The 13,951-nt window shown below is 44.7% G+C and overlaps 1 protein-coding gene across 1 annotated transcript in view; it reads left to right on the forward strand.

Annotated features, from left to right (window-relative positions):
* Positions 1-786: 786 nt before the first annotated feature.
* The window catches only part of LOC145342839 (putative E3 ubiquitin-protein ligase HERC3), a 54,723-nt gene continuing 41,558 nt past the window's right edge, over positions 787-13,951 (forward strand). The window contains exons 1-3 of the mRNA XM_080188379.1: positions 787-814; positions 2,921-2,973; positions 6,716-6,799. Of these exons, the coding sequence (XP_080044505.1) occupies positions 787-814; positions 2,921-2,973; positions 6,716-6,799 (165 nt within the window). The remainder of the gene's footprint in view (positions 815-2,920; positions 2,974-6,715; positions 6,800-13,951) is intronic.

The raw sequence follows: 13,951 nt of genomic DNA on the forward strand, positions 1-13,951 counted from the left end.
ACTTGCCCTGTGCCCCCTGGCTCAGTATCTGGATGTGAAGTGCAGTATCTCTTTTTTGCTAGCGGGGGTGAAGGGGCGGCCACATAGCTAACGACAGGTGTGTTTTAAACATGGAACCACATGTCGACTCTCCCCAGTAGCAGCCAGTCACTGTGACTGCCCTGACTGTCTCCCAATATAATAATGACATGGAAATAGAACACACGAATGTCCCGTTGGGTTTAACCATTTTGTATTTGTCCAGCTCTCCGGGTGCATCCAAAGAAATGGCTGATTAACCGCTTTGGGTGGGATCACCCACACTGATCCGTTCCCCCGACACACCGCCCCCTACAATATCTGACACCGCCCGTGAGTGTAATGGAGGCAAATTCAATCAAAGCTTGGGTAAATTACTCGAGGAAAACCATTGAGAAAGCTGCAGGGATTAAAACTAGGGAAGGAGTCCCTAGGTAAATTGCTCTTGTAGAGAACCAGCACCAGTGTGATGGGCGGAATGGCCACATTCTGTGCTGTAACCATTTTTCATTCTGTCTGGAGGCAGCTCCTTGGCTAATTCTCTGCTCTTTCTTCATCCTCAGCTGCTTTCTTGCCATTTTGAGATTGCTTTCTTCTGTCCTGGGCAGGGTGAGGTGGTAGATATCTCCCTCAGGCAGCTCAGGTAGGTATGCACTTCAATTAGGTGTCTACCTCAGGTAAGTGTCTCCCTCAGGCAGGTGTCTCCCTCAGGTAGGTATGTACCTTGATCCGGTTTCTACCTCAGGTAAGTGTCTCCCTCAGGTAAGCATGTACCTCGATCAGGTGTCTACCTCAGGTAAGTGTCTACCTCATGTAGGTATGTACTTCGATCAGGTGTCTACCTCAGGTAAGTGTCTCCCTCAGGTAGGTATGTACCTCAATCAGATTTCTACCTCAGGTAAGTGTCTACCTCAGGTAGGCATGTACCTCGATCAGGTGTCTACCTCAGGTAAGTGTCTCCCTCAGGTAGGTATGTACCTCGATCAGGTTTCTACCTCAGGTAAGTGTCTCCCTCAGGTAGGTATGTACCTTGATCAGGTGTCTACCTCAGGTAAGTGTCTCCCTCAGCTGGGCATGTACCTCGATCAGGTGTCTACCTCAGGTAAGTGTCTATCCCAGCCGGAGCAGGAATCGAATCCACGTTGCTGCCGTTATTCTGATCCACACTGTAGCCATTTACCCAAACAAGCCAATCAGTCCCCACATAAACATTCTATGATGCTGTAACATAAAAACAGAGGAAATCACTGCAGATTACAGGCATCCAAACATCAAAACCACAGTTGCTGTTATATATTTAAACCTGATCTTTAAAAGATCCCACAACAGTGTTAGTAGCTGCTGAAAGGAGGTTAATCTGACTACAGCAGGGTGGCATGTAATAAACGTCTGGTAAAATAAGACTGAAATCAGTGCATCCAATGTTTCCCAGCCTGATCGTTCGTGTGTGTGAGGGGCTGATTCTGGTTATTGCCTTTAATGTTATGTTGTCTGTATGAAATTTACTCTGAGTTACATATGTTCTAGCGCTGCTCACGTATTACAGGACAAGCACAAACAGACAATATGATATCCACTGCCTAGCTTTATCTGTATTTGTAGTCAAAACCCTAATGAAATGGCTAATGCGGCAGTGTTTTTTTATAAATATGGCACAATAAAGGATTTATTCAGGTGATGGCCTAGTGATATTACTGCTGTTAATCCAGAAATTCAACTAATATTCTGGGGTCCTGTGTTCGAATCCCACCACAGCAGCTGGGGGAATTTGAATTCAATTTAAAACATCTGGAATTAAGAATCTATTGATGACCATGAAACCATTGTCAGTTGTTGGAAAAACTCCATCTGGTTCACTAATGTCCTTTAGGGAAGGAAATCTGCCATCCTTACCTGGTCTGGCCTACATGTGTCTTCAGCGCCATAGCAACATGGTTGACTCTCAACTGACCCCTGAAGTGGCTGAGCAAGTCACACAGTTCAAGGGCAACAAGGAATGGGCGACAGGTGCTGGCCAGCCAGTGACGCCCATGTCCCATGAGTGAATTGAAGAAAATTGCTGTTTAGACTCTGCCTTTCGCAATCTCAGGGTGTCTCAAAGTGCTTTACAGACAATGAAGTAGTTTTGAAGCATTTGTTTGAATGTAAGAATGAAAGCAGCTAATTTTTACAGCAAGCTCCCACAAACAGCAACAGTTATTTTAAATGCTGGTTAATGGATTAGCCGGGACACTCCCCTGCACTTCTTCATAAAGTGACATAGGTCCTTTATGTTCACCTAGGTCTTCAAGTACAAATCTCGTCTAGAAAACTGCACCTCTTACAGTGCAGCACTTTGCAATACTGAACTGCAGTGGGAGTCTTAATTCACATATTGTGCTCCCATTCTGCACTCTCTCCTTTCCTTCTCTATGTACGCTTTGTCTGTATAGCACGCAAGAAACAGCACTTTTCACTGTATACCAAGACATGTGACAATGATAAATCAAGTTGAAGTCAAGTCTCCAGATTGAGGTTTGAATCTGCAACCTTCTGACCCTGAGGTGAGAGTGCAACCCACCAAGCCACAGCTAACACCGACTCCAGAACGAAGAGGGTTAAAGGTCGGCGCAACTTGTGGGCCGAAGGGCCTGTTTGTGCTGTAGTGTTCTATGTTCTAAAGGGATGAGGTTGACCTGGTGGGTGGAGTGGGGGGGGGGTGGCGGGGGGGGGGATGCCTCTCGTGGCCTCAGGGGAGCCAGAAAGGCAGTCTCCCCACCTCCTTGCAAGAGACCAGCCCGCACAGCTAAAAACCTAAACATGTAGGGGCAAGACTAATCAACAGCTGATGCTCTTAAATACTCTGTGACAGCAAACTATGATCCACTCATTGTTTTCTCCTGTTTTGTGTTGGATTTTGCAGGCAACAGTCTGATTTTGGTAGATATTGTTTTGAACTCTAGGAAGCGCTTCACAGTAATAAAATTTGCCTGGGAAGTTCTTGTTTGAGATAGATTCATGGGAGTACATTAATAGCACGCTATTATGTTACATAGCTGTCTTAAAATGATATATGTTAACATCTGATAAATGACTGACCCCATCAAAGCACAATTTGCTGATGAGTAAGATATCGAACAATCCATGTACAGTAAGTACAGCAGGGCTCATAATATGAAGGAGGGTCAAGTGAACCTTATGTCAATTTAGCAAGAAATAACAGATCTTGGAACAAAATACCAAACAGTGGCATCTACTCCAGTTCATCCACCCACACTCTGAGTCTCGTACTGCTTTCTCCTGAAAATAATCACGGTGCTTCCATGGCTCGATGGGTTATATCCTCACTTCTGCGTCAGAGGGCTTTTGGGTTCATTTGTGAGACTTGAACCTGACACCCCAGCGCAGTACTGTTGGAGTGCTGCATTGTTGGAGATGCTATCTTTCGGATGGATTGAAAGCTATTGTTTCCATTAAAGGATCATTGCAAGGTTGTACGAAAGTCAGCTCAAGAAATTAGGGTGAGAAATTACCTCAAAATAAGGGAAAGCAGATTTACAAAGAACAAAGAAAATTACAGCACAGGATCAGGCCCTTCGGCCCTCCAAGCCTGCACTGACCATGCTGCCCGACTGAATTAAAACCCGCTACATTTCTGGGGACCATATCCCTCTATTCCCATCTTATTCATGTATTTGTCAAGACACCCCTTAAAAGTCACTAACGTATCCACTTCCACCACCTCCCCCGACAATGAGTTCCAGGCACCCACTACTCGCTGTGTAAAAAATCTGTCTCGTACATCACCTTTAATAATTGCCCCTTGCATCTTAAACCTGTGCACCCTAGTAATTGACTCTTCCACCCTGGGAAAAAGCTTCTGACTATCCACTCTGTCCATGCAGATGTGAGAAGCTACAATGATCAGGGAAGTCTGGTCAGCCGGGGGATCACTTTATTTGTAAAAACAAGTCTGGGTGGTCACCTTTAAAGAGAAGTTTTTAAATTATGAAGGATCATGAGGGTAGACGATAGACTTTGTGAGAAGTCCAAAATTGGGAATGCTAAATAAAAGCAAGTCACGAATAAATTCATTAAGAAATTCAGGAACCTCTTGACCCAGGGAGTGGGGAGAATGTGGGACTCACTCCCACAGGGAATGGGGAGAATGTGGGACTCGCTCCCACGGGGAGTGGGGAGAATGTGGGACTCACTCCCATGGGGAGTGGGGAGAATGTGGGACTCGCTCCCACAGGGAGTGGGGAGAATGTGGGACTCACTCCCACGGGGAGTGGGGAGAATGTGGGATTCACTCCCACAGGAAGTGGGGAGAATGTGGGACTCGCTCCCATGGGAAGTGGGGTGAATGTGGGACTCGCTCCCACGGGGATTGGGGGGGATGTGGGACTCGCTCCCATGGGAAGTGGGCCATTTATATAGATGATCTGGAGGAGGGAACCGAGTGTAGGGTGTCGAAATTTGCTGATGACACCAAGATTGGGGGAAAGGCAAATTGTGCGGAGGGTGTGGAGAGTCTGCAGAAGGATCTAGATAGGCTGGGCGAATGGGCCAGGAAATGGCAAATGGAATTTAATGTTGGCAAGTGTGAGGTGGTCCACTTTGGTAGGAAGAATGGTAGGAAGGACTATTACTTACGTGGCGAAAAACTGCAGCAGGCGACGGTGCAGAGGGACCTCGGGGTCCTTGTGCATGAGTCGCAAAAACCCAGCCTGCAAGTGCAGCAGGTGGTCAGGAAGGCGAATGGGATGCTGGCCTTCATAGCGAGGGGGATTGAATATAAAAGTAGGGAGGTCTTGCTGCAGCTGTATAGGGCATTGGTGAGGCCGCAGCTGGAGTACTGTGTGCAGTTTTGGGCGCCGCACCTGCGCAAGGATATTTTGGCCCTGGAGGGAGTGCAGAGGAGGTTTACTAGGCTGATACCGGAGTTGAGGGGGTTGAGCTATGAGGAGAGGCTGAATAAACTAGGCTTGTACTCGTTAGAGTTTAGAAGAATGAGGGGAGATCTCATTGAGACGTATAAGATGATGAATGGGATGGATAGGATAGAGGTGGAAAGACTCTTCCCGCTCAAAAAAGACAGTAGGACTAGGGGGCACAGCCTCAAGATAAAGGGGGGGCGGTTCAGAACGGAGTTGAGGAGGAACTTCTTCACTCAAAGGGTGGTGAATCTCTGGAATTCTCTGCCCGTTGAAGTGGTGGAGGCTGCCTCGCTAAATATTTTTAAGAAGCGGGTTGATGGGTTTTTGATAAGAGAGGGGATTAAGGGTTATGGGGAGAGGGCGGGAAAGTGGAACTGAGCCACGACAGATCAGCCATGATCTTATTGAATGGCGGGGCAGGCTCGAAGGGCCAGATGGCCTACTCCTGCTCCTATTTCTTATGTTCTTATGTTCTTATGAATGTGGGATTCACTCCCACAGGGAGTGGGGAGGATGTGGGACTTGCTCCCACAGGGAGTGGGGAGAATGTGGGACTCGCTCCCATGGGGACTATTGAGGTAGGGAGCATAGGTGCATTTAAGTGTAAGCTGGATAAGTGCATGAGGGAAGAAAAGGAATACATGTGAACACTGGTAGAGCAAAATGGGAGGAGATTTATGTGAACTGGTGTAGTTCAGTGAGACAATGCGTCTGTGTCGCTTTGGCAGCTGTGTGTGTACAGCATCAATTGATGTTATCAGATGGCCATCCATTCATATAGTGTTCTATTCTCAACCTGTGCCAGGGCAGTGAGAGACAGCAATCTGTTCAGGAATGTCTCATTTGAAAAAGCATAAAATGGTTTAGCGCATTCAGATCCAGAAAGATTCCAAATCAGAGTGACATGACCCCCAGCTCATTCCCATGCTCGGATTATGAACACTTTTGTTTTCAGTTAGCCATCGCTTCCCAAGGACACTTTGTGAAATTGACACCACGTTGCTCATGGAATGAAGCAGCAGAGAAGGAGGCCATTCAGCCCATTGTGCCCATGCTGGCTCTTTGAAAGGTCCAGCCAGTTAGTCTCACTCCCCTTGCTATTTCCTTGAGCCCTGGAAATGTGCTCTCTTTTGTGTATTCAGACAATTCTCATGAGTGTTAGTCTTCAATCTGCTCCCCCCACTCTTCCACACAATGTACGTAAGATCATAACAACTCACTGTGTTAAAAAGGTATTTTCTTCATCTCACTTCAGACTCTCTGACCAGTTACCTTAAATCCCTGGTTACCAGCCCTTCTGCCACAGAAACTAATTGATTCTTATTTACCCCTATCAAAACCCTTTGCAATTTTGAACATTCTGAAATCATCCCCTAACCTTCTCTGCCCTGAGTAGAAATATCTCAGCTGCTCCAATCTTTCCAGATGAAATTCTTTAACACTGTTTGCTTCCTCAGTGCTGAGTTCCATCAACTCCGGCCAAACGTCCATGTGTAAACCTGCAGAGAATGTAGATGCCTACAATAACAGGAGCAGCTTCAATCATGTCAACATTCGGGATGCCAGGAATCTCATCCAGGTCCTTGGAACACACATGATGACTTTTTTTTATCCTTCTCAGTTTCCAACTGAACATACAGCTTACAGCACAAGAATCATTCCATCGCTATCTGCTGCGGGGTGTTAAACAATTTGCCTTTGTATAGCGCCTGTCCTGAGCTAGGATATTCCAAACCAATTAACAGCCATTGAAGTATTTTTGAGGTTTTGTCATGCAGGGAGCGTGGAAGCCAATCGGCGCACAGCAGGCACCCACAAACCACAAGAATCACCAGGTCACCGGCTTTGGTGATGTGGATACTGTAGGGAGGTTCCCTGCTTTTATTATAGTGCCCTAAGACCATATGACATAGGAGCAGATGTAGGTCATTTAGCCCGTCAAATCTGCTCCGCCCTTCGGTGAGATCATGACTGATCGGTTGCAATAATTCTCAACTCCACTTTCTTGCCTTATCCCCATAACCCTCGATCCCCTTACTGATTAAGTATCTGTCAATCTCAGCCTTGAACATACAGAATGACTCAGCTTAGACAGCCCTCTGCAGGAAATAACTCCAAAGTTCATTCCCTTTTGAGAGAAGAAATTCCTCCTCATCTCTGTCTTCAATGGGTGACCCCCTTATTCTGAGATCATACCCTCTGGTCCTAGACTCTCCCGCAAGGGGAAACAACCTCTGAGCATGTAACTTGTCAAGCCCCTTGAGAATCCGAAATGTCTCCTTCTAAACTCCAATGAGTACAGGCCGGACCTACTCAACCTTTCCTCATAAAAAAGACCCCTCCATAGCCAGAATTGACCATCTCTGGACTGCCTCTAATGCCAGAATATCTTTCCTTAGGTACCAGGACCAAAACTCTTCACAATATTCCAGGTGTGATCTAACTAACACTTTGTTTAGTTTGAGCAAGAGTTCCGTATTTTTATTCTCCATTCCCTTTGAAATAAGGGCCAGCATTCCATTGCCTCCCCTACCACCTGCTGAACTTGCACACTAGCACTTTGGGATTTAGGAGCCCTAAATACCTCCCTGCTTTCTGTAGATTTTCTTCATTTAAATAATATTCAGTTCCCTTACTTTTCTTACCAAAGTACACAACTTCACATTTTTTGTGTTCTCACCGGAGCGACAGAGGTTGAGGGGAGACTTGATAGAAGTCTACAAGATTATGAGGGGCATGGACAGAGTGGATAGTCAGCAGCTTTTTCCCAGGGTGGAAGAGTCAATTATTACTCGGGGCCATAGATTTAAGGTGCGAGGGGCAAGGTTTAAAGGAGATGTACGAGGCAGATTTTTTACACAGAGGGTGGTGGGCACCTGGAACTTGTTGCCGGGGGAGGTAGTGGAAGCGGGTACGGTTGTGACTTTTAAGGGCCGTCTTGACAAGTACATGAATAGGATGGGAATAGAGGGGTATGGTCCCCAGTAGAGTAGGGGGTTTTAGTTCAGTCAGGCAGCGTGGTCGGTGCAGGCTTGGAGGGCCGAAGGGCCTGTTCCCGTGCTGTAATTTTCTTTGTTCTTTGTACATGATATTCCTCTTGCCAAGCTTCTGTCCATTCGCTTGTTTATATCAAGCTCACCCCAAGACTGGAAAGTCCTGCCCAAGATCAATGGACCTTTGCACGTTCCTGTCCCACCCGCTTTGATTCCCATGGCTGGAGGGAAGGGAAAATTCCGCCCTTTGTATCATCCTCACCACTACCCTTCCCACCAACTTTTGTGTCATCTGCCAACTTGGCAATAGCAACCTCAGGGGATTTTTTGCACCCACTTGCCTCAGTTAAATGTCTCTTTCAAAAGACACTTTCAGCAGCGCCGCACTCCCTCAGCCCTGCTCTGGACGTCAGCCGCAGTTTCTGTACTCGGGTTTTTGGAGTGGGACTGAGAGATCACAGTGTGAGTAACTGGTGCTAAAACTGATGCCTTAACTCTGCTCTGGTTCTTTCTCATCAACATTAATGATTCTTTGATTAGTGACAGAAGCTTTGGGCCCGCAGCTATGGGCCCATACATCCAGTTTCTAACCCTGCACAATGAGCTGCCTCTCTGCTTTGTTCTGCTATTTACATTCTTACTGCTGAGAGATAGCCACACAGACAAACATTACAAGCGCCCAACCCCCCTCCCTCTCAGCTGTTGAAAGCATACTGGGTGATATAGTAGCTACATCTTATAGAATCATACCATAGTCCTGTGATCAAGACGCCATTCAGCCCATCGAGTCTACACTAGTTCTTTCAAAGAGAAATCCCAGTTAGTCCCACATCTTTCTCCTTTCCCAATTTCCCTGAATTTTCCCCCTTCAAGTTTTTCTCCAATTCTCTTTTGAAAGTTCTTGTTGAATCTATATCCATCACCCATCCAAATCCTAACCATCCATTGTGTAAAAATGTTTTTCCTCATGTCACCCCTGCTTCTTCTGCCAACGATCATTAATCTGTTCCTCTAGTCGTCGACCCTTCAGCCATTGGAAGCAGTTTCTCTTTATCTGCTTTATCAAAACCCTTCATGATTTTAAACACCTCCATCAAATCTCCTCACAGTCTCTCTGCTTTATGTCATTGAGTCAGTCAATGTTATTGTTAGTTGGGTGTGATCTCAATACTCTGCCAGCACTGAATCAACCAAATGTGCCAAAAACAATGCACAGAAATGTTAGGGTTTTTTATGTCACCATTGTAGATTTTGATGACATGATATGGATAGGCCACTTCGGACTGAGATGAGGAGAAGCTTCTTCACTCAGAGGGTGGTAAACCTGCTGTGGAGGCCAAGTCACTGAATACATTTAAGAAAGAAATGGGTAGATTTCTAGACTTTAAAGGTGTCATGGGGCATGGGGAGAGAACGGGAGAATGGCCTGAGATAGATGTCCAGCTATGATCCTATTGGATGGTGGAGCAGGCTCGAAGGGCTGAATGGCCTACTCTTTCTCCTATTTACTATGTTTCTATGCTTTTGGGAGGATGATGCTTCAGCTGGGAGGACTGCAGCTGAAACTATTTGATTGGTCACTGGTGGTTTAGTTAGGCATCTGAATGAAGGAGTGATCTCTGTCAGTAAGATGGTTGTCTCTTGTATCTCAAGGTACTAGTCTGCAGCGACACTGTACTGACATGGATACTGTGGAGGACCTTCAGTCTGCTGGTGTTCCTTTCAAATTAGAGTTTTAAAAAGAAAACTATGGTATAGATACAAGAAAGACCGATTTGCATTTATATAGCACCTTTCATAGACGCTGGACATCCCAAAGTACTTTACAGCCAATGAAAGTGTGGTCACTGCTTTAATGAAGGGAAATGAAGAAATCAAACTGTGCACAGCAAGCTCCCACAATATCAATGTGAAAATGACCCAGATAGTGACCTGGCACAATAGTAACTGTGAGGCTCCCAACACTCACTATTATTAAGGAGTGAATCAAACAGGAACTTATAGCAGCTACACATAAACTTGAAAATCTAGGATTTGCATTTCAAGTTTAAAATTCTCACCTTCCTGTTCAAATCCCTCCATGATGTCACTCCTCCCTATCTCTGCAATCTCCTACAACCGACCTCTCTGCGATGCCCTAATTTTCTTGTGTATCCCCAATTTTAATTGCTCCATCACTGATGGCCGTACCCTCAGCTGCCTGGACCCAAAGCTTTGCCATTCCCTCCTTAAATGTCTGCACCCCTGTCTCTTTCTTTCAGATGCTCCATCATTTTTTAAAAATTATTCATTTCTGGGACACAGGCGTCGCTGGCTGGCCAGCATTTATTGCCCATCCCTAGTTGCCTGTGGAGGGCAATTGAGAGTCAACCACATTGCTGTGGCTCTGGGTCACATGTAGGCCAGACCAGATAAGGACAGCAGATTTCCTTCTCTAAAGGACATTAGTGAACCAGATGGGTTTTTCAGAAAATTGACAATGGTTTCATGGTCAACAGTAGATTCTTAATTCCAGAGTTTGTTTTTTAATATTGAATTCAAATTCCTCTATCTGTTGCGGCAGGATTTGAACTTAGATCCCCAGAACATTAGCTGAGTTTCTGGATTTAATAGTCTAGCAGTAATACCATTAGGCCACCACTTTCCCCTATTGCTATCTCTTTGACCAAAATTTTTGTCATCTGTCTTAGTAATGCCTCACATGACTTGGTTTTTGGTAGGCGAGGGGATTAAGGGTTATGGGGAGAAAGCGGGAAAGTGGAACTGATCCACTTCAGATCAGCCATGATCTTATTGAATGGCGGGGCAGGCTCGAAGGGCTAGATGGCCTACTCCTGCTCCTATTTCTTATGTTCTTATGTTCTTAGTGTCAAACTCTGTTTGATGTTTTTAAAACAATTCTTTGAACAAATTATTTTCTGGTTAAGAGAATATTGCCGAGGGGAAACAACAAAGTCAAGAATTATCCAATCAGGTTTTAAAGAGTCTTTACAGTGAGAAGGCAGGGCACCTTTGTCTGGGAACAATAATGTGGAGATTCTGGTGTTGGACTGGGATAAGCACAGTAAGAAGTCTCACAACATCAGGTTAAATTTCCAACAGGTTTATTTGGGATCCCGAGCTTGCGGAACGCTGCTCCTTCATCAGGTGAGTCACTCACCAGAGTGTTCTGAGACTTCTTACTGTGTCTATCCCAGTGAACCCCGGCTTCTCCACTTTGTGAATTTAAAATGATGGGGGAGAGAGCGCAGTAATGTTTTGGATAGATGAATTAAGATGGGTTAAGTGACTTTCCTCGTTAGTATTTACCTTGTAATTTTCAATAATGCCACAAAATTGAATTTTGCATGGTGCATTTGAGATGTGGTTGGGGGCATGAGGGGAAGAATGAGTTTGTTCTCATTGTGACTGGTTAGTTCATTCAAACAACATAAATCTGTTTCTGGATCTACCTCAGTGCTTATCTCGTGGAAAGATAAAACTTGTCACACAGTTTAATTTTGTCCCACCCCTCCCTTGTTTACTCTGAGTGGCAGTGTGCTGTGGATGAACATTAAACAGCATCTTTTGCTGGACAGATTTGCTTCTTGCTTGTTTAGTGTTTTTAATGTTTTTTGCATGTCAGGTTGTGGAAAGTGTGAGCTGATATGGTCACGGTGAGGGAAACTGGGTAACTGGGACCTGAATAAACAGGACAAGCCACTGTATCAATATGAGCAATCAGACTGAAGGATGGCAAACTGAAGAGAGCAGGGACCAACATGAGGCATAGAATTCCTACAGTGCAGAAAGAGGCCATTCAGCCCATCAGGTCTGCACCGACCACAATCCCACCCAGGCCCTATCCCCATAACCCCATGCATTTACCTTAGCTAGTGCCCCTGACACTAAGGGACAACTTAGCATGGTTGATCCACCTAACCATCACATCTTTGGAGTGTGGGAAGAAACCAGAGCACCCGGAAGAAACTCACATAGACACATACAGACTCCATAGGCACAGTGACCCAAGCCAGGAATCGAACCTGGGTCCCTGGCACTGTGAGGTAAGAGTGCTAACCACTGTGTCATTCTGCTACCCCAAGGCAGAATGGCTAAACTCAATGGCAAATCAGGTACAGAAAGAGAAATAAAACAAAGTAAAGAGAAGAAAAGAAAGGTTCGGTTGAGAGAGTGAAAAAAGGAAAATATTATTTTTAAATTATGTTCTAGATTTTACGTTTTAAAAAATCTTCGACAGCATTTAAGACGGTAAGGATTCAGATTCCTCACTTGTAATAGTTAGATTTCAGAGACGCAGAGGTAATGATTAGTAATAATTGATACTTTGTTAAAGAGGTACTTAGCCTGAAATGGACAAGACATAACTTCTTCGTGACAAATTTAGTCCGTATTAATGACACAAAAATATCAACTTCACACATTTCAATGTTGAGGCAGGCAGAGAAGTTTCTGTATTGCATTTCTGTAAAGCTAACTGAGAAACGTTTGGATCTTTAAGCTTCTCCACACATCTACCCTGTGGGACGGCATGGTAGCACAGTGGTTAGCACTACTGCCTCATTACACCAAAGGTCCAGGTTCAATTCCTGGCTCGGGTCACTGTCTGTGTGGAGTCTGCACATTCTCCTCATGTCAACATGGGTTTCCTCTGGGTGTTCTGGTTCCTCCCACAGTCCGAAAGACGTGGTGGTTAGGTGGATTCTCCCTCAGTGTGGTGACTAGGGGATTTTCATCATAATTTCATTGCAGTGTTAATGTAAGCCTACTTGTGACAATAATAAATAAACTTTAACTTTATTTTATGCCTGATATTACTATGGCATCTGTGCACAAACATATAAATAACAATGGCCTGTAATTTTCTGCCACTTTCATCATCATACATTTTTGTCCCAAAATACATCCAAAATAAACTCACAAGCAACACAAAAATAGTTTGTGTGTTTTCTGTTGGTAGAAATGGTTTCAATGCTGCAGTGTAAATAGGAACTGAAACTGAGCACATGGAAAGTGTTGTCTGGTTAAGCAGTTTGGAAATTTTGGAGTACAACTTGATGAAACCTTTGGATGAATTAATGTCTATTTAAAGTTGTTTGGTGGTGGGGGGATGGGAAGTTTGGTGTTAAATGTGGCAGTCGCACAGTCTGTCAGAGAGTCTGGGTAAGAGAATGTAGCCCTCCAGTTGTCTCCTGTTGACAGGGGTTGGGTCTGACATTAGTCTCCCTATCAGATGTGACTGTCACTTTTCCATGGCTAGAATAAAGAGGCAGCAGATGATTAATGTTTGACTTGGCAAGGAGACATGGACTGGACAACCCCCCACCCCCCCCACCGACCCCAAACAATCTCCTGACTGACCATTACATCATTGGGATGAGTGGGGGAGGGTGGGTGAGTGTGTTCCATTTTTTCCATGTGTTAGATCAAGTGTATTTGCTGATTGTGGAGTTCTAATCTTATGGTAAGTGTTAACTTGCACTCCTAAACAAGCTCCAATGAATATAAATGGCATTAACCTACAGACCTGCTGCAGTGGATTTTATTTGCTCGTTAATTTGTAATAAAAATTGAAAGGGCAAATCTTCTCCTTTTAAGCAGCAACGGGGTTTGGAAGAATTATTTTACTAAACATAGAAAAAAAATAAAGGAGGAGACATTTGCTGGACTCTGTAGAATGATTACAAGATTTTCTGACCTGCCTTGGGGAAACGGTGATCCATTCAAACATCCATTAGCTTCGTTGGGACTGGAAAATCTTACTGCCAGAAGGCTGACAAAGCCATTGTATCAACCAATAAGATGGAAGTTGGGTCAGACTTACAGCAAGACTAATAACAAACAGCCTAGTTTAAAGCAAAAAATGTCCAATAATTCATTAAATAGAGTGCATTTAAACAATGCGCTGTAGTAAACAGTCTACAGTCTATTTAATTGGAGTCACTACAAATTACAGCAAATAGAATCCAATGTTGCAGCAACGTCTCCTGATAAAAGCAGGATTATTCCTTCACCAAAATG

The sequence above is a fragment of the Carcharhinus amblyrhynchos genome, chromosome 1 (assembly GCF_965287045.1).
Source record: "Carcharhinus amblyrhynchos chromosome 1, sCarAmb.v2.hapA, whole genome shotgun sequence".
Classification (NCBI taxonomy): Eukaryota; Metazoa; Chordata; class Chondrichthyes; order Carcharhiniformes; family Carcharhinidae; genus Carcharhinus; species Carcharhinus amblyrhynchos.